This window comes from Meriones unguiculatus, chromosome 1 (assembly GCF_030254825.1).
Source record: "Meriones unguiculatus strain TT.TT164.6M chromosome 1, Bangor_MerUng_6.1, whole genome shotgun sequence".
Taxonomy (NCBI): Eukaryota; Metazoa; Chordata; class Mammalia; order Rodentia; family Muridae; genus Meriones; species Meriones unguiculatus.
The window spans coordinates 145,137,436-145,159,767 of NC_083349.1; the positions used below are offsets into that span (position 1 = coordinate 145,137,436).

General features: G+C 53.3%; 1 protein-coding gene and 1 long non-coding RNA gene across 5 annotated transcripts in view; one reads left to right on the forward strand and one right to left on the reverse strand.

Annotated features, from left to right (window-relative positions):
- The window catches only part of Eml2 (EMAP like 2), a 30,738-nt gene that overhangs the window by 7,814 nt on the left and 592 nt on the right, over positions 1-22,332 (reverse strand). For 2 of the 4 annotated variants that reach the window (XR_002476574.2, XM_021642144.2), the window contains exons 2-14: positions 19,985-20,203; positions 19,771-19,894; positions 19,557-19,661; positions 17,458-17,486; positions 16,806-16,935; positions 14,447-14,596; positions 12,657-12,726; positions 12,457-12,567; positions 8,470-8,565; positions 7,404-7,538; positions 5,148-5,247; positions 3,154-3,308; positions 2,915-3,040 (exon numbers count right to left, since the gene is read on the reverse strand). Coding sequence is in view for 3 of the 4 variants with exons in the window: in XM_021642144.2 (XP_021497819.1) it covers positions 2,915-3,040; positions 3,154-3,308; positions 5,148-5,247; positions 7,404-7,538; positions 8,470-8,565; positions 12,457-12,567; positions 12,657-12,726; positions 14,447-14,596; positions 16,806-16,935; positions 17,458-17,486; positions 19,557-19,661; positions 19,771-19,894; positions 19,985-20,203 (1,550 nt within the window). In the remaining variant the exon portion in view is untranslated. Of the gene's footprint in view, positions 1-2,914; positions 3,041-3,153; positions 3,309-5,147; positions 5,248-7,403; positions 7,539-8,469; positions 8,566-12,456; positions 12,568-12,656; positions 12,727-14,446; positions 14,597-16,805; positions 16,936-17,457; positions 17,487-17,950; positions 18,008-19,556; positions 19,662-19,770; positions 19,895-19,984; positions 20,204-21,026; positions 21,175-22,332 lie in introns of those variants that run through there. The other 2 variants (XM_021642145.2, XM_021642146.2) reach the window with 2 other exon arrangements.
- LOC132648107 (uncharacterized) lies at positions 1,623-11,058 on the forward strand. Its single transcript, XR_009586485.1, has 2 exons — positions 1,623-1,887; positions 5,254-11,058. It is a non-coding gene; the product is annotated as an uncharacterized LOC132648107 (long non-coding RNA).

Genomic DNA, 22,332 nt, shown 5'->3' on the forward strand with positions numbered 1-22,332 from the left:
CGCTGGAGAGATGAGGGCTGGAGAGATGGCTCAGAGGTTAAGAGCACTAGCTCCTCTTCCAGAGGTCCTAGTTCAATTCCCAGCAACCACAGGGTGGCTCACAACCATCTAGAATGAGATCTGGTGCCCTCTGCTGGCATGCAGGCAGAACACTGTATATATAATAAATAAACAAAATAAATCTTAAAAAAAAAAAAAGAAAGAAAGAAAGAAAATGGTAAACACAGGCTAGGTTAAAGAAGGCCCTCAGAGAAAATAAAAGTCACTGGTAATTATTAGCCCCCGAAATGGCAATAACTACAGTCAAACAGGCAACAATATACCTGAGAGAAAGTCAGTTCTGCTCAAGCTGTAGTGACATCTTACTACTACTTACTACCACAGTTATGTTCATGCTCTACTAATATACATCACTAACATAAGAAAGAGCTGGACGTGGTGGCTTGCACCAGCACACCTACACACGGGGAGGCGTGAGGCAGACCAGGTTGGAAGCCAGCCTGGGCTACCCAGAAAGATCCTGTCTCCAAAAAACCAACATAGCGACATAAACATTCACAGAGGCTGTTAAAGTCCTGTCTTGCTTCAGGGAAAGAAAGTCCTGCCAGCCGAGCCACGGATGCTGGCATACAGCTCCAAGTCCAGCCGGAGAATTCAAAGCTACCCACGGACACACCAGGAGACCCTGTCTCAAGGAAACAAACAAAATCCACAAATAAACGATTGAAAGGAACCCCCGGGGCTAGAGGGAAGGCCCAGTGTAAGAGCACTGGCTACACCCAGTGGTGCCGCACGCCTTTGATCCCAGCGCTCAGGGGGCAGAGGCAGGCAAATCTCTGAGTTTGAGGCCAGCCTGGTCTACAGAGCTAGTTCCAGGACAGCCAGGGCTACACAGAGAAACCCTGTCTCAAGAGAGAAAAAAAAGAAAAATAAAAAGCACAGGCTGTTCTTTCAGAGGACCCCTTTTCCTGATTACTCTTTTAAAAAAATTTTCACATTTTAATCATTATATATCCCCATCAAAGCCCCCTCCCTCAACTCCTCCTTCCCTCTTCCCCCCTATGCCCTTCCCCTAGTCCACTGAAAGGAGGAGTTCTCTGCCCTCTGCCCATAGCTTATCAGGTCTCCTCAAGACTGCCTGGATCCTCTTCCTCTGTGGCCTGGCAAGGCTGCATTGCCAGGTGCAAGTGATCAAAGAGCCGGACAGGAGCTCCACCAGGAGACCAACAAATCTAAAAAAAAAATGTGGGCCCAGGGGGTCCTCCAGAGACTGATGCACCAACCAAGGACCATGCATGGAGAGGATCTAGACCCCCCTGCTCAGATGTAGCCGACTGGCAGCTCCAGCTCCATGTGGGTGCCCGAGTAAGGGGAGCAGGGGCTGCCTCTGTCATAAACTCAGTTGTCTGTTCTTTGAGGACTCTGGTTCCTATTCCCAGCAAGCACAGGACAACCAGCCACCTGTAGCTCCAGCTTTAAGGGATCTGGTGCCCTCTCCTGGCCAATATGGGCACGCACATATATGCACAGAACTGCAGGCAAAACACCCACATATTTAATAAAATAATAATAATAAAAGAAATCCTGCTAGCCTTGCTTTCCTCTATCTTTCGGGCTGTGGTCATCCTCAGGAATTTGTCCACTTCCTTTGAGAAGGGCTCCTTCAGCCTCTGCCACCTCCATGCCGGGCACACATCACCCAGCATTCAACACTGGTTCTGTGGGTTAAGCTTGGTCTTCATGTTCGAGGGGCAAGTGCTTTACCGACTCAGCGACCCCCCCAGCCCCATCTTTCCTCTATTTTCTTATAGAAAGCATGGTCAAAGTGGCATCTAAATGCAGCAGCACAGATTCCAGCTGGACTTGCAGAGAAAACGCAAGGATCAGGTAAGGAAAGGGGACCTTTGAGCACCGAGGACCAGGACACTGAGCGAGTCCTTTGTCTCAGAGCCCGGTTTTGATGGTACACTGTGATGATTCAGATCCTCGCCAAACCTCACGTGGTCGCTCTCTATCTCATGGCTCCACGGAGAGGTGACTCAGTATCATACAGCTCATGAGCAAAGGGCTGCGATTTCCATACAAGCAGCCAAGGCCCAGACTCCAACTTCCTGGCGTCTATGCTACACTGCCTCCTGCCAGGTGGGTTAAACTGAGTATGGCATGCCAGTGAGAGAGGACTGGGCATGTGAGCAGCAAGGAGAAATCAGAGCCCAGTGTGGGGGTGTGCCTGTAATCCAAGTGCTTGGGGGGTCAGGCGCCCAAGGCCAGCCTTGGCCCCACTGTGAGTTTGGGGGGCAGCCTCAAATCTCAAAGACAAGGAAAGAAAGAAGCTGGGCGCAGTGACACGTGCCCTTAATCCCAATACTCAGGAGGCAGAGGCAGGTGGATCTCTGTGAGTCTGAGGCCAGCCTGGTCTGGTCTACAAAGAGTTCTAGGGCAGTCAGAGCTATTACAAAAAGAAACCCTGTCTCGAAGAACAAAACAAAACAAAAAAGGAAGGAAGAAAGGGAGGAAAAGGAAAATGAGGAGGAGGGTGGGGAAGAAAGAAGAAGTAAATAGGCCAATCCTGGGAAGGCCTTCTAAGATCTGAGGAGCTGAGCTGTAGGAGAGTGTGCGAGGCCACCAGACGGAAGGGTGCTAACCCAAGCATATGAGCAAGAGGCAGTCTATTGGGAGGAGAGATGCTAGGGACTCACGTTAGAAGGCAGGTGACCCTTTGGGGAGTTCCTGGGCCGGGGCAGTGTGGGAGGACCCAGGTGAAGGGAGACAACCGAAGGGAAGGGATGTGGGGTTTCCCAGGCCAAAAAAAAAAGGGATGCGGCAGGATGTAAAGAGGAAGGGAGGTTGCGGCGAAAGCGATGACGATGGCAGCGGGAGGGGGGTGGGGAAGAACTGCGGGAGAGTCACTTACCTGCACAAGCAGCGAGAAACCTGTGTGCACTGAGCCAAGCAAGATGGAGTTACGGGTGGTGCCCACATAGAGGGTGTCTCCCCGGCCCTCTGCCACGGTGCGGACCGGGCCAAAGTCCTCCGGCACCTGAGAGGGGAGAGGTGTGTGCAGGATACATGTGAGGTGGGGTGTTAAGCGCCCTGGTGGGGTAGGGGCCTTCCCACAACCTAGGAGGCCGTCGCCCATCCCCTCGTCCTCACCTCCACCTCCTGCACCTTGCTGTAGTCTGAACCCCAGAGGACCACCCGACGATCGCGGCCCCCTCCTGACACCAGTGTCCCGTCCCGCAGCGTGCACAGCCCAAACACGCCGCCGTCATGGGCTCCCAACACTTCCTGGGTGATGCGGTTTCCACCTGAGGGGAGAGCAGGGTGGGAGCTGGCATGGGCAGGCCGTCCCTTTACTGAACCCTGTGGGTGCCTAAAGCCTTGAGGCTCACATCCACCCACTCATCTCTACCTTTCTCCTGGTCCTTGTACCTACCACCTGCCCACCATCCGTGGACTGCGCTGAATTATCTGAACTCCCAGCCACCCTCCCATCTTTGACTTAGCCACTCCCCTGTCTCATGGTCTGCCCCCCCATCCATGTCCCCTTCCTCAGTTCTGCCACCTATTTATCTGCTCCTCTCTCTACTCATTCACCCATCTACCCACGATCTCAGTCAGTGCTCCTGCACTTCCTTCTACCCAGCCGCCTCCCATACATTCATCTACATTAATCTAGTTACTGATCCAACAATCAAGCCTTCCTTCCTCCCCACCCCCCATTCATTCACTGATTCTTCTATCTGCCCATTGCATCCATCAATCTACCCCCTCAGCCACCCACCTACCCACCCGGCCATCTATTAGTCCATCAATCCATCTGGCCATCTCCACCCATCCACCCATCCATCCATCCATCCTCTCAATTACCTGCTGACCTGCCCCCCCACTCATCCATCCATCCAGTGATGAAGCCATCAGTTCATCCATTCTCGCCTATATCCCTCTCCCCTGATCTACCGATGTGCCCATTCATTTACCCATCCATTCATACAGCCACTCATTCACCAATCTACCCACCAGTTCACTGACCCTCTTGCCACTCTTCCACTCATACAGACATGAATCTTCTCTCCATTCATTCACACTGGCTATAGCTGAGTCAGTTCACACATTTATGCTCAGACCTTGGTTGCTAACATGAAACTAGCAGTGGATAAGGCGAGGGGAACCGATAATGACCTCGCAGAGCTTGGGATGCCTGGGCTGAGCCTTGTCCAGGATGCTGGAAAATAAGAATTTGCCCTAAGGGCTGAGAGATGGTTCGGTGTTAAAAGCACTTGTTTGCTCTTGCAGAGGATCTGGGTTCAGTCCCCAGCACCCCACATGGTGGTTCACAGCCACCTGTAATTCTAGTTCCCGGGAATCTGATGGCCTCTTCTGGCCTCTGTGAGCACTGCATGCACAGAGTGCACACACACACACACACACACACACACACACACACACACACACGCAGGCTCAACACTGACACACAACATATTACATATTGTTAGATTTATTTTTATTTTTAACTATGTATACAGTGTGTGTGTGTGTGTGTGTGTGTGTGTGTGTGTGTGTGCGCGCGCGCGCATGAATGCAGGTGGCTGCAACTCCAGGCCAGAGGAGATAGATTTCCCAGAGCAGGAGTTCCAGGTCACCTGACACAGGTGCTATGTGGAACTCAGGTCTTATGGCGGAGCGCAGTGTGCTCCTAACCACTGAGCCAGCTCCCAGAAAATGTTTAAAAAGAAAGAAAAAGGAAAAAAGAATTTACCCTCATGCGGGCTGGAACGACAGCCCCATGGACTCAGCGCTGGCCACTCAAGTGTGACAACCAGAATTCTGATCCCACGTAATGCCCAGCCTTGGAGGATGGAGACAGGAGCAAGCTGGCTAGCGATGCTTTGTACGCTGGTGTGAGCTCTGGGTCTGATTGAGAGACCTGCCTCAGTGAATAACGTGGACCAGTGACTGTGTCACTTGACAAACAGTTCCAGCATGCACACCTGCGCACACACACACACACACACACAAACGCACTCTAGAAAAGGAGGACAAATGTATCCTACAGTGACACTGAGCATGGATAAAGAAAGGGAGCCTCAGCCAAGAGTATTTGAAAAGATGAAGGCCGGAGTCCCAACCAGTGTGCTGACACTAACCTTTGCCCCAGACATAGAGGTTCCCCCCTGAGTCTCCAGTGACCACGTCTCCACCTTCCAAGAAGGTCACACACAGCACATACTTTGGTTTCTCGTGTTTCTGCAGGACAGGAAGATAGAGGAGGGAAGGCGTCAGCGCATCACTGAAGCAGGACGGCCTTGTGCAGTCATAGGCATCCAGGTCTTTTGGTTAGGGAAACCCTGTGGTTTGGGGTGGGAGACCCCACAGAGAATATCAGCCTTTCCCCTCTCCTCCCACAGGCCAGCTGGGAGTTCTGGCTATGTTGTGAGCCTTCCCCACCCAGGGACAAACCTCTCACCACCCCACCCCCGCCTGTCGTGCCTTCAGTTTTCTCTGCTTCCTCTCTTCCCCCTGCTGTGGGCACCCTGTTCTAGCCTCTCAGCTCATCTCTCTCTGTACCTCCTGTCCTAATGCTTCCCTCCGAGCTAAGAGTGGGGAGCCCTCTCTAAAGCACCCCTTCCCCTCCTAGGCCTTTTATCTCCTGTGCTGAGTCTCTGTGCTTGTGCACGTCTGGGAGGCCAGAGGAAGCGACTGTCCGCCATTCCCCAGAAGGCACCCCCTGGGCTTTGTTTGGTTTTCCTTTCCTTGCTTTCTTTTCCTTCCTTCCTTCTTCTTTGTTGATGTAGGAGTCTTACTCTGTCGCCCCAGGCTGGCCTTGAACTCATGGCGACTTGCCTGCCTCTGCCTCCTAAGTGCTGCTTTGAAAGGTATGTGCCACACACCACCCAGAGTGTTGATTTGGTGTTTTAAAATATTTCTATACACTTTTCATTTATTCTCTATGTTTCTGTGCTATATGTGTATGTGTGGGCACATATGTGCCAGAGTGTTCATGTAAAGGTCAGAGGACAACGATGGGAGTCAGTTCTGCCTATTATGTATACCACAGGGACTGAACTCAGGTTGTCACTTTTGAACTGCTGAGCCATCTTGCCTACCTTTGTTTTTTATTTTTATTATGTGTGTACATGTGTGCATGTGTATATATGTTTGTGTATATGTGTTTATGTGTGTGTGTGCCCGTGTATGTGTGTATATATCTGTGTATGTGTATATATGTTTGTGTATAGTGTGTGTATGTGTATATGTATATTTGTGTGTATGTGCCTATGCGTACAGGTGCGTGCAGAGGTCAGAAGTGGGTGTGGGATTCCTGGGAGCTGCCCGGTGTGGGTGCCGGGAACTGGACTTGGGTGCTGTGCAAGAACAATTTTCACACTTAACCACAAGCTATGGTCCCTGGCTCCCCCACCTGGTTTTCCAGTCAAGGTCTCCCTGGGATCTGGGGCTTGACCAACAGGCCAAGGGTCTGCAGGCTCCATTTCCCCAGTGCTGAGCTTATAAACACATGCTCCCCTCCTGGGCTTGTAGTGTGTTCATGTGTGTGTATACGTGCATTTTTGTGTGTTATGTGTGTGCATGCTGTGTGCTCACATGTGTATGCACATATTTGTGTCTATGTGTAATGTGTGTTATTGTGTTCATGTGTGTGTATGTGTGCACACATTCTGTGTGCTATGTGTATGCATGCTGTGTGTTCATGTATGTGTGAGCATGTGTTTGTGTGTATTATGTGTGGTATTGTGTTCATGTATGTGCGTGTGTGTGCATTTGTGTATCTCTTCTATGTGTTTGTGTGTGTTCATGCTAAGTGTGTTTGTGTGTGTGCTATGGGCTACGTTTGTTCGTGTGTATGTGTATGCTTGCTTAAGTGTGTTCACGTGTGTGTGCATGCATATGTGGAGGGGATGTCAGATATCCCTTCCTTGATTGCTCTTCACATATTTTAACGAGGCAGATCTCCTGTTAAACCTGGAGTTTACAGGTTCAGCTACTCAAGCTAGTTAACTTGCCCTGGGAATTCTGTCTCCCCTCCCAAGGATTACAGGCATGCCACTGTGCTCACTTGGTTGGGGACCGGAACTCCAGTCCTCAGGCACTCGTGGTAATCACTCTCTCTACTAGCCGTCTCCCCAGCCCCCTCTCCCTGCAGCCTGCCTCTGTGACTCCTAACGTGTCAGCACCATTCACTGTGTACTCCAATCTGCCTGAAGCTTCATGTTCCGTCAGCGGCTGGACCTTCCCACATCACTGTTCAGCAGAATCTTCCCTTACAGAGATGAGGACACAGAGGCCTGGCAGGTAGCAGCTCAGCATCCCTCTACTACCAAGCCTCGGAGCCCTCCGACCGTCTACCCGGGGGCCTGCCTGGCCCTCAGGTCCCCGGCACTCACCTCGAACAGGCCCTGCCGCTTGCTCAGGCTGCCCCCGTCCAGGGTCCAGAAGTAGATGTGTGATTTTCCACAGGTGATCAGCAGGCTGGGATCAGTGGGGTGGAAGGTAGCCACCAGCACGGCCTCGTTAGAGCACTTTGATAGACATATTCTGAATGAGGACCTCAGAGCCACCAGAGACCACGCCTCTCCCATCCCACACAGGACTGCCCTGTGCAGCTTGCTTGCCGAACAGGCAGTATACCAGCGTGCTTCTGGAGCCCTATTCTGTTACGCACTGGCTGAGCGCTTTGTAAGACTCATCTAGTCCCCGGGTCTACTGGAAGATAAGCACCTTTAGTGCCGCAGTATCTTTCATCTGAGGCTCAGAGAAGGTCAACACCTGCCTAAGGCGACACAGCTGTAGACCAGCTGTGTCCAGATCCAGTTCACGGACTTTCTTATCCCCTTCTCCTTTCCTCAAGAGGGGCCCCAATCTAGAATCAAGTTTCCTGCTCTCAGCCTGGCCAGCCATGTGATCTTGGGCAAATATTTATCTTCCCATCACACCCTCCTACCCCCGCCCTGCACCTTGAGAGAGACTTTCACTATGCCGCCCTGACTGTACTGAAACTCACCATGCGGACCAGGCTGCCCATGCCCACGGTGATCCACCTCCTCCCAAGTGCTGGGGGCAAAGGCGCGCGCCACTGTGCCCAGCTATCCCTTTTTCTTGCAAGAGGAAGTCTTGTAGTTCAGACCAGACTCAGACCCATGATCTTTGCCCGCTTCCCCCTGCATTCTGGGACTCAAGGAGTATCTTATAGTACCTAACTCTGTGCCCAGCCTGGTTCCACCCACACTGCACCAACCTTTCTCCAGTGAGGAGGATGGCACAACAGATCTCATTTTCAACAGGAGGGAACCGAGGCTCACACAGTGGAAGCCATGTGCACGGTCACCCAGCGGATGATGCCAAAGCCTCCATTTAAGTTCAAGTCTGGTTGCGGATGTCTAACCGTACGGTACAGCAGGTCCAAAGGTGTCACCCCCGGGCGGGGGGGGTATGAGTGGCAAGCCCACCCACCTTGCTATCCACCACCTTGATCTCCTTGGCCCAGTCCCACACAGAGAGCACATGATCATTGGATTCATCCACCGCACACAGCAGGTTGCCCCCATTCTGTGGAACACAGAGAGGTGGGTTAGGACACCTTTCCCCACACACACCTGTCCGTAGACATTCACAGGCATGATATAGGAAGCACATTTGTGTTGGTCAGTGTTCACTGCCAACCGGTACGACCTAGAATCCTGCAGGAAGTGAGTCTCAGTGAGGGCTTATCTCTGGTCTCTGGGCATGTTTGTGGGGGAGTCCCTTAATTATCCTGAGATGAGAAACCCCCCCCACCCGCCCACACCCACTGGAGGCAGCACCATTCCCTCAGCAGGGGAATCTGAACTGTGTAAAAGTGGGAAACGTGAACTGAGCGTTAGCATAAGTGCGAGTTGGGATAGTCCTTTTGTGCAGTGTAAAGCTTGTCTTTGTATTGTTCAAATGCTGGTTTCTGTACCAGCAGAGAGTTTAGATCAGGAGAGACTTTGGTATTGTTCCTTTATATGAAGCATCCTAATACTCAGGAGGCAGAGGCAGGCAGGTCTCTGTAAGCTTGAAGCCAGCCTGGTCTATAGAGCTAGTTCAAGGACAGCTAGGGCTACACAAAGAAAGTCTTGGAAAAAATAAAAGCCAGGCGTGGTGGTGCACACCTTTAATCCTAGCACTCAGGGAGGCAGAGGCAGGCAGATCACTCTGAGTTTGAGGTCATCCTGGTCTAGGTCTACAAAGCTGTTCCAGGACAGCCAAGGCTACACAGAGAAATCCCATCTCAAAAAGAAAAAAAAAAAAAAAAGAAAAAGAAAAAAATTACCCTATGTAAAAAAAAATCTTTTTTTGTGTGTGATATTGGGGATGGAAACTGTCATATTCTAGGCAAGGGCTCTATAGCTTAGCCACACCCCAGCCCCTCACTGGGGAATTCTAGGCAGGGGCTCTACCACTAAGCCACACCCCAGCCCCTCACTGGGGGATTCTAGGCAGGGACTCTACCCCTGAGCCACACCCCAGCCCCTCACTGGGGGATTCTAGGCAGAGGCTCTACCACTGAGCCACGCCCCAGCCCCTCACTGGGGGATTCTAGGCAGGGGCTCTAGCACTGAGCCCCTTGTCTTGGCTTAAAGAAAGGGCCTCACTTGTTTGCCCAGGATATGAGCCAGTGAGATGGCTCAGTAAGTGTGTTTGCTGCCAAACGTGATTTCAATTCCCAGGATTTATATGGTGGAAAGAGAGAATTGACTTCTGTGAGCTGTTTTCTGACCACACATATGGTACAAATGCATGCGCACAAACAAAATGAACAAATGTTAAAATTTCTCAATTAGTTAAAAGGCCCGGGCTTGCCTTGAACTTATTTTGGCTTCAGCCGCATTATTATCCAGGAAATCTGGAGTACGCAATCATGTCCCGCCTCTTACAGAGTTTTACAATGACTCATCCCTAAGAAAATTTGCAGCCTGCACAGTTGGGGATTTCTTCTTTACTTTTCAATTTTTATTTTATTATTTTATGTGTATGGGTAATTTTGCCTGCAAGTATTTTTGTATACTATATGTGTAGTGTCCATGGAGGCTAGAAGAGCAGATCCACTGAAACTGGAGCTACGGACATTTGTGAACCACCATGTGGGTGCTGGGAATCAAACCTGAGTCCCCTGAAAGAGCAGAAAGTGCTCTTAACTGCTGAGCCATCTCTTCAGCCCCCACACTTGGGGATTCTTTTCTGTTTGTTTTGTTTTTTCTGCAACAGGGTTTCTCTGTGTAGCCTTGGCTGTCCTGAAACTAACAGTGTAGACCAGGCTGGCCTTGAACTCACAGCCTCTGCCTCCCAAGTGCTGAGACTAAAGGTGTGCACCACCACCACCCAGCTCACAGCTGGGAGTTCTTTTGTTGTTGTTTTGTTTTTGGAGACAGGGTTTCTCTGTGTAGCCTTGGCTTTGTAGACCAGGCTGGCCTGGAACTTACAGCGGTCTGCCTGCCTCTGCCTCCTGGGTGCTGAGATTAAAGGCTTGCACCACCATGCCCAGCTATAGTTGGGAATTCTTGCTGACACCGTCTACTCTGCACTGTCATAAGGAATGAGGGACACTGAAACAGGGCCCTGCTGCGGACTCCCTGACTTGCCTCCAACTCACTATTTAGCCCAGGCTGGCCTCAACCTACGGTGAACCCTGCCTGTCTCTCCAGTGACTGTTTTTTTTCCCCTCCCCATTTGGTGCTGGAGATGGAATTCAGGCAGTTTGTAGGCTTGGCAAGCGCTCTGACACTGGACCACGCCTCCATCCCTGGAATGGCTTTTTAAGTACATGAAATCCAGCCATTATCAATGTTGGCTGCAGGACTTGGGGAGGTGGAGCTGGCAAGATGGCTCGCTCAGTGAGTAACGGTGCGCGTTGCCAATTCTGACCCGAGTTCTGACCCTAGGACGGCACAATTGGCAGAAAGAGAAAGGCAACTCCAAGCCGTTCTTGACCTCCACAGGAATGCTGAGGCACTTGTGTGTATGTACGTGTGCAAACACACCCACAATAAGTAAATGAATAAACGTTTTTTAAAAAGACAATATAGAGTTGGTTGGGGAAAGGTACTGGGTGGATGAGCATGAGCAAAACACAGTGACTTGCAAAATGGAAATATCAGAACCAAGCTCATGAATAAAACAAAACTAGGGGGCTGGAGAGATAGCTCAGTGGTTAAGCTCCCACTCCTCCGAAGGACCCGGGTTTGGTCCCTAGCACCCAGGTTAGGTGGCTCACGAGAGCCTGCAACTCCCACTTCACCGACTCTGCTGCTGTGGCCTGGGTACTGCTGCAGCAAAAGTAACAGTTACCACAGTGATAACACATAAAAATAGACGCCTGGGCATGGTGGTGCACGCCTTTGATGCCAGCCCTTGGGAGGCAGTGGATCCCTGTGAGTTCTAGGCCAGCTTGGGCTACATAATGAGTTTCAGGACAGCCAGGGTACACAGTGAGACCCTGTCTCAAAAGACAGAAGATAGATAGATAGATAGATAGATAGATAGATAGATAGATAGATAGATATAAAGTTGGCCTGATGTTTGTTGTTATTTTGAGGCAGAGTTTCACTGTGTAGCCCTGGCTATCCTGGAACTGAATCCAGAGATCAGGTTGATGCTATCCTTACACTTAGCCTTCCTCCTAAGAATGCCAATATTAGCCAGGAGTTGGCGGTGCATGCCTTTAATGCCAGTACCCGGGAGGTAGAGGCAGGTGGATCTCCGAGGCCAGCCTGGTGTACAGAGAGAGTTCCAGAACAGCTAGGGCTACACAGAGAAACCCTGCCTTGAAAAAAACAAAACAAAACTAAAGAAGCCAGTATTAAAGGCATATGCTGCAACACGCAAATGAGTTGTGTTGTTGAGACAAGGTCTCCCACAGACAAGGCTGGCTTAAAACCCCTGATTCTCTGGCCTTGTCCTTCCTGCTGAGGGGAACCCAGGCACGTGCCCCGACAGGAACAGCTGTTTCTTAAACTATCTTTGGGGAGCAGAATTCTTCCCAATCCATTGTAGGCCAGCACTTTCAAACAAAACTATCATTTAAAAGCTCCATCATGGGAGTGGAAGGGGAGGGTGCCGCAGTGACGGTAACTTGCCCCGTAAATCCCAGAATGCTTATTCTAACTCCTTTGACGGGGAATTGGATGGCACAGGGCTCTCAGTGCTAGGGGGTTGAAATGCCTTCAGAGATAAGGAAGCTTTCAGAATGCTCAGGCAAGAAGAAGCCAGCGGAGAAAGAAGGACGCAAGGCTGTGCCGCGTCTTGCAATTCTGCACGTGCTGTCTGCTAAGCACAGCCTTGGGGGCTCAGGGTCTCGGGCCTCTGAGGCCCTGGGGCCTGAGATGTGAAGGGGTGCGTGGCTTTGCTGTGACAGCGTGCTGAGGCACAGGGTCCACCCACAGGAAGGTGCGTTCTGAAGGCCCTGGGCCAAAGACTTACGGATTTGGAGAAGGCCACGCAGCAAACAGCTCTGTCGAACATCCCCAGACCCAGGACGTGTAGGGTGGAAAGGGACACAGAATCCCAGACACGCACATGGGGTGGCAGAGGCTGCAGAAAAGAGAGGCGCAGTTACTCTGGGGCGGGGGTGTCCCAGCTCCCATCAGCCCCTCTGCGCGGTGCCCACTCCCCACAGATACCTTGCCTTCCTTCGTGGTGCCTGCCACCTGTCCCGTGGCGATGGTGACCATGTCTGGGTGGACAGCCAGACTGAGGAGAGAGGGACAGAGGAAGAGAATTCAGCTGTGGGAAGAGAAGGACTCACAGGACCAGGAACCCTTCCTTACCGGGTTAGAGTCAAAATGCACAGGTGTTCACCCAAGAAACATAAATGTTAAAAATACTTATGCGTGCGGGGCTTGGTGGAGCACACCTTTAAACCTAGTACTCAGGGAGGCAGAGGCAGATGGATCTCTGTGAGTTTGAGATCACCATGGTCTATAAAAGTAAAGCCAAGGCTACCCAGAGAAACCCTGTCTTGAAAAGCAAAACAAAAATATACATATATTTATTCATGAAGCAGGGTGTGGTGGATATTTAATCCCAACTCTTTAAGAGGCAGAGGACCACTGAGTCCAAGGAGTTAGCTCCAAGATAGCCAGGGCTACACTGAGAAACCTTGTCTCCAAAAACAAAACCCCATATCTTTTCTTTCACGTTTATTGAAACAATGTTTCCTGTAGCCCAATTGGCTGTGTAGCTGAGAATGACATTGAACCTCTGACCTTCTCCCTCCGTGTTCTGCACGATGGTTTTACAGGCATGACCCATTACTCCTAGTTTGTGGGGGACTGGGGACCAAACCCAAGGACTGTGCACATCAGGTAAGTACCCCACCAACCCAAACACATCCTTAGTCCTTGGATAGCAATGACAGGTGCTTAGGAGAAATCCTGGGTTTCTAACTCAAATACCCACCTGGCTCAGGCACGTTCTAAAAACAGCGGCCACGAAAACAGACTCAGCCACAACACGGAAATACCTGAAATGCTGGGGGCCGTGGTGGAGGCATCACCACGTGCAGTACTGATAATTGTCAGGTATAGTAGGTACACAATCCCGGTGCCCAGGAGGCCGAGCGAGGCAAGAGGATCCTGAGTTCAAGGCCAGCTTTGGCTACACATCAAATTCCTGCCCCATAGGAAGAGTTAAAGGGGGCTACAGCGATGGCTCAGTGGTCAAGAGCACTTGCTGTTCTTCAGAGGACCTGGCGTTGGTTCTGAGCACCCACAGAGGTCATAACTGCTGCAGCTACAGATAAAGGGGACACCAGGCCGGGTGTGGTGGCGCACACCTTTGATCTCAGCGCTTGGGAGGCAGAGCTCTGTGGGTTTGAGGCCAGTGTGACCTACCAAAAGGGAGTCCAGGACAGCCAGGGCTGTTACAGAGAAACTCTGTTTTGAAATACCAAAAAAAGGGGTGTGTGGGGACATTGCATACATGTGTTGCACATACAAACAGCACACACACACACACACACACACACACACGCGTCTAAACAAAAAAGAGAAACCCTATACGGGCTAGAGAGATGACTCAGCGGTTAAGAGCACTGGCTGCTCTTCCAGAGGAGCCAGGTTCAATTCCCAGCAGCCACATGGCAGCTCACACCTGTCTGTGACTCCAGCTCCAGGGGATCCGATACCCTCACGCAGACATACACACAAGCAAAACACCAAGGCGCATCCACTCAGATGTACATATAATCAATGCTCATTCTCCCACGAGTCTCCGCTGGGCTGGGGGTGGGGCGGGGATGTGTGTGTGTGTGTGTGTGTGCGCGCGCGCGCGCACCTGGTGGTCTCAAAGGTGGAGCATCGGTTAGGCACCGCCCCACACTCCATGGCGGCAGTCACGTGGCCCAGGAGGCAGAGGTTGGACCGGCGCCCCGCCCGCCTGGGTTCTCCCTCCCCGGAACTGCCCCACTCACCATTTGATGTCATCGTTGTGCCCCAGATAGTGCCGCTGTCTTTGCTCTTCCACGCTGTACAGTACGGCCACAGAGGCCACGAAGTACACCACTTCTCCAGTGGGCAGAAGGTAAAGGTTGGCCCTGCAGTCCCGGCCTCGGTAGCCGTGGCTGGAGACGCCCAGGGCTGGTTAAGGAACCTGTTTCGTATCTCCTGGCTGAACGGAAATCGTAAGACCACTGGAATGTTTTCCCGTTTCTGCTGCTGTGTCTGCAGGGGGCCGAACCAGGATGCTCTCAAAATATAAGTCCACGTTTGTGTGTGTGTGCGTGTGCACGCATGCACAAAACTGTAGAGGCCAGAGATGAACCTTCGGTGTACTCCCCAGTTGTTACCCAGCTTATTTTTTTCCCCACCTTCATTTTGACACGTGTCTCTCAGTGATGCTGGAGCTCACAGATTCGGCTAGAGTGGCGGGCTGGCGGCCGAGGGACAGTGTCTGTGCTCTAGCCCGTGCTGGGGCTTCAGCCACAGCTTGCCTCGCTTCCCCATGGGTCGGGAGGATAGACTCGGTCCTCCTGCTTGCCGGTGAGCACCTTGCTAAGGGAGCTATCTCCACAGCCCTGTCTGCTTTTAGACACTATGTTACAATGCAGCTCAGCCCGGCCTTCAACTCCTAGCAATCCTGCTGGCTCCACCTCCTCAGCGCTGCGGATGACATGCCCATGCCCGCCTCTAGCTTTGCGAGGTCCACTCCTTGACCCTCCCCACAAACTGTGGCAGCGGACTTCGATGGAATGTGGAGGCTTACAGATGTCATTGGGCCCTCCTATATATATGAGAAGCATAGAGCCTAAACCTGGTGACCAGTGTCTTTATCAGAGACAAGAGAAGCCGGCACACCTGTGATCCCTGCCCTTGGGGAGGTGAATCCCTGTGAGTTCTAGGCTAGCCTGGTCTACAAAGGGAGTCCAGGGCAGCCAAGGCTACACAGAAAAACCCTGTCCTAAAAAAGAAAAAAAGGAAAAAGGAAAGGAAAGGAAGGAAGGAAGGAAGGAAGGAAGGAAGGAAGAAAAGAGCTGGTTGTGGGGTGCACAATCAACTCCAGCACTTGGAAGGCTGAAGCAGGAGACAGACTTACCTAGAGATAGAATACCTTATCTAGATTCCATGAAGGAGGGACTAGGAAGTATGGCTCAGCGGTAGAGCCCCTGCCTAGCATGCACAAGGCCTGTGCATGTGTGCATACATGCTTGCATCAGTGTGTGTAGGTGTGCATGAATGCATGTGTGAATTTCACGTCTGAAATTGACTTTGGGTGTCTTCCTCCCCGGTCTACTTTATCCAGGCAGGCTCTCTCACTGAACCTGGCGTTCAGTTCCCGCTAGTCTAGCTAGCCGGCTTGCCCCTGGAAGCTTGTCTCTGCCTCCTGACCACAGGCTGCCACCATGCACCCCCAGCGTCTGTGTGATGACATCTGCGTGTCAGCATCTGTTTGAATGCTGAGGACCAAAACTCCGGCTCCATGCTTGCACAGCAAACACTCTGGCTAACAAGCAGGCAAAACCCAGCACCTTCACCCATCATTCCTCAGCCTCAGGATCCATCAGAAAATCCATTTTTTTTCAAAGGAGACCACCAGCTGAGGCATGGGGAGGAAGGTGATTTTTCTACGGTCACAGTCAGCCAGAAGCAGGGCTGGGCTTAAAACTCCAGGCTCCAATTCTCCCCCTGTGGCTGTAGCTGAGTGTCACTGGGGACACAGTCATGGTACCTGTTCCATTCCTCAGCTCAGGCTCCGTCACTCCCCAGTGATATTCCTCATCACTGAAAGTTTCCAATAAAATATTTTTGTAGCTGGGAGGTGGTGAAGCACACATTTAGTCCCAGCACTTGGGGAGACAGAGGCAGGAGGATCTCTGTGAGTTTGAGGCCAGCCTGGTCTACAGAGTGAGACCAGGACATCCAGGGGGTATGTGTGTATGTGTGTGTGTGTTGTCCCAATGTGCCACACTCCCCGATTCTCCACTCTGGAGCTGAGCTCTCTGAAGCCCTTCTTTGGTAAACAGATCGTGGTGGCTTACAACCATCTGACTGATAGCCGTGAGAGCCAGGCGGGTGGTGCACGGAACCACACCTTCCACCCGGTCTTTGGAAGCTGCGGGCAGGAAGATGATGTGCTCACTATCATCCTTGACTGACAGGAAGTGCCACGGAGGATCACTGCAGCTACTGTGCTTCTCTCTGGGGTCCTCGTGCTGATCCCCCATGGTGAGTGGCCTGGAAAGCCCCAGCTGTAGCCCCTCCCCAGGCCCCCCTCTCCTCACCAGGGCTTACCCTCTTCCAAGACGGCAGAGAGGGAGCATGGCCAAAGGATACACCCAGTCCAGCTTTAGCCGGCTGGAGGGCAGCTCAGATCGAGTGTCCAGGCTATAGGTGGGCGCCAGCGTGTCTGGGATCAGCATGGGCACCGGGCGGCCCCTCAGGAACATCTTCACGGATCCCTCCTCTGCCAAGACACCTTCGGAGGTCAGTTCCCCAGCAGCCTAGGCTTGCCTGCACTCCTCTCACTATTATCATTACTAGCCTCATTATTACTATTCGAGACAGGGTCACTACAGCCAGGCTGGCCTGGAATTCACTGTGTAGACCAAGCTGGTATGGAACTCCAGGTGATCCTTCTGCTTCAGATTTTCAAGTGCTGAGATTATAAGTAGGAGCCATAACAGCCAGCTAAGTATATATAGACAGGAGCTCTTTACGTAGCCCAGGCTAGCCTTCCTCCAACTTCCAAACCGCCTCAGCCTCCAAAAATGCCGGGTTGCTGGCTTAAACCACACCTTCCTCCCGCCGTCTTTACTTTCCTCCCCTTTCTTTCTCGCTCTCCTTTGCTTCTCTCTCTCCCCCTCCCGTTCCCCTCTCTTTCTCGACAGGTGGGTAAAAGGAAGGCAGACAGGCAAAGGCCCTGTAGCCAGGACCCCGCGCCTTCAGCCGGCTGCACAGGGAAACCACGCCCACCCGCCGCACTCACCCATGCTGAAGATAACTTCTTTGGTTTTCCTGTCAGGAAAAGATGCAGGGAAAAAAGAAAGAAAAGAAGAGCTTTAGCAGGCAGATAAGATGGGAGAGGAAGTGCTGCCCCCTAACCCCTGGCTCTGTGGGTCTCCGATGAATAATCGGGCGAGTAAGGAGCGGAGCGCTACCTCTCTGCAGGCCCTGTGCTTTGCTCGTTAGATCTTGAAGAGCCTAAGACACAGGCCCAGAGAGGCAGAGATCGCCGAAGTATCACACAGCACGAAGAGGCAGGCGCGCGATCCTGGAAGGCTGGAGTCACTAGGGACCCTTCCTCCTAGGCAGCAAAATGCTCCCCAGCGCTCCTTCCCTCCCCCCTCCCAGCTCCCCAAACTTCAAGCAGCTAGGAAAGCCATAAAAAGTTCAGAGGAAGGGGCGTGGCTCCACCTTTTCCTCCGCTAGAGGAGAGAAGGGGCAGGAGGAGGGAGAAGGGGGCTGCGAGAGGGTCTCACCCAGTTCCAAAATTACTCATGGCGGCTGCTGGCCGAACTTCGGGTCGGGGGTGGAGCCGGGACCGGCCCCGCCGCTTCCGGCCCCGGGAGGCTCCCGCGCCACCGCCCCTGCCCCGCCCTCTGCGGCCGACCCCCGCGGGCGTCAGGTGCCGCCGGGTCCCACAGAGCGACCCACGGACTCCAGACACAAGACTCTTTGTCTGGGGTGACGGGTGGGTGATGGGCTCAGAGGCGCGCTTGCGGGAGCGCAGATCTCTCCAGCTCTGCCTCTTTCTACAAGTACGGACAAGTTGCCCAACTTCTCCCTCTGTTTCCTCGTTTCAGAAGCGGAATAGAATAACTACCTTCCCAGGGTGATGGCGAGGTTCGTGGTGGCTAATGCGGGCAAGTGTCTGGCCGAGAACGTGCTTGTTGTTATTTCAGGAGAAACCTGCTAGGGTTTGCTCTTAGACTTGACTCCCCGGTCCTGCCAAGCTAGCGTGGCTCCACCCTTGACCCTGCCTCTAGCTACCCCTCTTTCTAACTTAGTCCTGGACTGGCCGTCTCCTTGTCTGTGTCTCTGTCTCTTAAGACAAGGTCTCAGTAACCCACGCTAGCTGCAAGTAGCCAAGCATGACCTTCAACCCCTGATCCTCCTGCCTCCACTTGCCAACTCCTGAGAGCAGAGTCTTGAGCCTCTATGCACTTTATTTATTTACTTATTTATTTAGGTTTTGTTTGTTTTTTTGTTTTGGCTGTCCTGGACTTGCTTTGTAGAACAGGCTGGCCTCGAACTCACAGAGATTCGGCTGCCTCTGACTCCCTGAGTGCTGGGATTACAGGCGTGCGCCACAGCACCCTGCTCAATTTATTTATTTGTTTGTTTGTTTGTTTGTTTTACTTTTAAAATCTGAGACGGAGCTCCACTGTAGTCCAGGCTGGACTGGAACTCACGGTGTGATACTGTAACTCGGTCTGGCTTCGAACTCGGGACAATCCCCTTGCCTCAGCTTCAGCTATAACTTACAGGCTTCTCTCTTAATGACTGATGGCTGGCCCACCTCTTTTCTTGGGTCCCCTTAGGTATTCTGACTATCCAGTTTCACTCCACCGGGTCCCGAAGTTCTTCAAGCTATCTCTGTACGGTTGAACCACGCTCGCCTGCAGCCCCGCCCAATCTTAAGCCCCACCCATTCATACCAAGCCTGCTTCCTAAAAGGACAGGTCCCTACGCTGGATTCTGATTCTACCAAGCTAACTCCAGTTACGCCCCCAAATTCCAACCACACCCCTGTACCTCTGATTCTTACAATTCCCTACAGAAACTCTGAGCCTTGAGTCCTGACTCCACCCTCGGAATCAAAGGGAACTTTCTTCTATCTTAAACGCCGCACGCAGGAGCCTGGCTCCTCCCCAGCTTCCTCTGCTGACCAGTGATGGTCACGCTCCCAACTTTGGTCCCACCCTTCCTGGCCTTCCATTTTGACCAGGCTACCCGAGCAGCTACCCGCCCACACCTGAACAGGCTCACCCCACTGCAGGTTATAAGCCTCGCCGCGAGGGGCCTGACAAGTCTCCATTCATTCACTCCCTTGCCTGTCTGGGGTTGCCCCCCGCCCCGACTTACCCTTCCTTTTTGGCGCTGCAGTTACTGCTGGAAGAGGTGGTGCGGCTACGGGGGTCCTCGCGGCGCACGGTGGCCAGGCGCTCGGGGGACAAGTAGCGACGAGCGCTGCGAAGGGGAGACCAGAGTGAGGAGGGCAGAGCCCACAAGGATGAAGCAGCCTTCTCCAGCAAGGTCTGAGAGGAGGCCCTGCTTGGGCTGGCTTTTCTTGCCTTACCCGCAGCCGGAGCTCGCCTCCTTCTTGGGGGAAGACGGAGAGGTGGCATAGCCGCCCACGCGCAGCGGGGGTCCGGAGCCATTGAGGGGCGTCCTGGTGGGAAGGCCTTTCAGGAGCTGACACACTGGAGTGGTGGGGTTAGAGCACGGAAGACGGTGAGCGGGAGCTCCGACCTCCCTGACTCACCCCCTCACCCTCCACCCGATCAGAATACCCGAGGCCGTGGTGCCCAGACGCGGGGGCGCCCGGCCCTTAGGGGTGCCCCTCGCGCGCAGCGCGGCGCCCTGTTCTTCGCACGCCCGCAGGCGACGCAGCGCGTCCGCCAGCGCCGCCTTTAGGACCGCCAGCTCGTCTTCTTGCAGCTGCAGCCGCTGCTCCAGCGCCGACACGCGGTCGTCCACCTCCATGCCGCTGGTGCCGGACAGGTTATCATCTGGAAAGCCAAGGAGACGCGGGCTGCGGGGGACCACCCGGGGGTGGGGGTGGGGCGCTTCGAGGACCAGGAGCGTCCCTCTGGCCTTCCGGGGTCTGTCGGCGACCAGCCAGGCTTCCTGCCTTTCTTGCCACCTGGGGCCTGTGGGGATGCTTGGAGATGGGCGCAAGAAGAGGGTTCCGGCAAAGAGGAAGGAAATCCCCAGCTCCTCTCTCTGCCACGGTGCCCTGACCATGCGACCTTGGGGGGAAGTCCTTTTTCTCATGCGGATTCCACCAATCCCAGGGCCTCGCTTTGGTTTTGAGATTCTGTGACTAAGATGCTGAATATCTTTAAGTCATATCAGCATTTTAAAGATGACATCAACCTACTACTCCCGGGGACAAGGTTCTAGAACGCGCCCCCAGCGTCCTCTGACGAATGTCAATATTCTGTCACGGGGACTAACGTTCTCTCACTGTACCCAAGACTTTTCAAGCCAAAAGGTCCTGTCATGGTCATCCCTTCCCCTCTCTCTGCTCTCCAAGGGGTTCGCCCCCTCCAAGGAGCCGTAAGGACGGACCTTCTGTGACCCCTGGCGGCCGACCTGGGGATTGCAGGACAGAGATGACATCCGATCTCTTTTTCCCAGCAGGGAGTTTCTGTCCTCTGATCTAGCTGGCCCCACTTTCTGTTGCCTCTGTATCCCCACCCAGATTTACCTCTCCTCCTTCCCTTCACTCCATTGATTCAGTTTTAAATGACTCCCTTCCCGTCCTCCCTCCTATGACGGGGAGAAGGCTCAAAGTGGTCCTCCTCCGCCTCCCTCCCAGACCATTCCTACCCAGACTCATTGACGAGGCAATTCAGGAGGCCCGGGCTTCCAGCCCGTTTCCAGTAAAGACGGTAGCAGGACCAGCAACCGGGCTGGGAGATCGCACCATCCCGAGTCCTGTGTCCGTCCCTAGGCCAGCCCCGCCTGCCCGCTGGGCTCCGCACTGCAGCCTCCTGTTCCTCCCCGTCCCTCTCCCTCCGTGGTCCAATCGCCTGCCTGGTCCTGCCAGCCTCTCCTCTGCCCACCCCACCCTCCAGTGTTTCCTAGGTCCGCTGTCCTGCAGAGGGGGGAGAGGGGGTGGGTTCCTCCAGGCCAGAGGGAGAAGACTGCAGACGTGAAACCCCCCTCTCAGGAAGTCCCAGGGTTCTGTGGGAGTCCTTCTTGCAAAAGAAACTGAAGAAGATGCGAGGGAGTTTAAAGACAAGCCAAGGACCGCACAGCCAGTAAGGGTGTGGGGGAGCCTCCAAACGACCTTACGTGTGGAACCCTTTCCTCCCTCACATAAATAACATCACAGTCGAAAATACCGGAGCTAGGCCCTGCGCTTGCCATGCCTCCCGCATCACCATAGGAGCTTAATAAATCCAAAGTAAGATGAACCATTAAATGAGGTAGCTAATGTTTACACACACACACACACACACACACACACACACACACCATCCCACTCTGATGGCTGTGAGTGGCCTCAGACAGTACTGAAACCCCAAAGGTGCTGGGTGCTTGTTGAGGACACAGCTTTTCTTTTTCTTTCAGGAGCAGGACCCATGCTTGCCACAGCCCGAGAGACCCTGTCACCCTACACCTTTAGAGGCTAGAAGGGGATGAACATTCTAGCTCTTCCGCCGACTCTAGGGGTCCCTGGCAAAGCGTGTGTGCCCAAAGGAGTGACCTCTAAACTCCCAGATGATCCGTGGGGGCACGCTGACCCTGAGCCGCCAACTTCCGTCTGCAGCGTCGCTGGATCTTAGGGTCCCACCCCGTGACTCAAGCTCTCGGCTTTCTCCTGGCCATTACCCCGGCCCAGGGACCAGCGCCCACTCTCTGCATGTCTCCTCTCCCCGCTCCTCCAGCCCAGCTCCCCGAACACCAAAATGGCCCTTCTGGTGGCATACGCATTTGTCTAGGGAAAAAGAATTCTTCCTGGGTGGGAGGGGCGGGGCTAGAGATGGGGGCTCGAGCGGACGGTAAGTCCCGTGCGGTTCTGCTGGTCCCATGCCCGGGCCTCAATTCAGCGTTTCCCCTGCTGTGCCCCAACACAGCGCTGGGTCCCAGAGGGCAGAGGGGACCGAAAGAGTTCGATGCAGGTGACTCC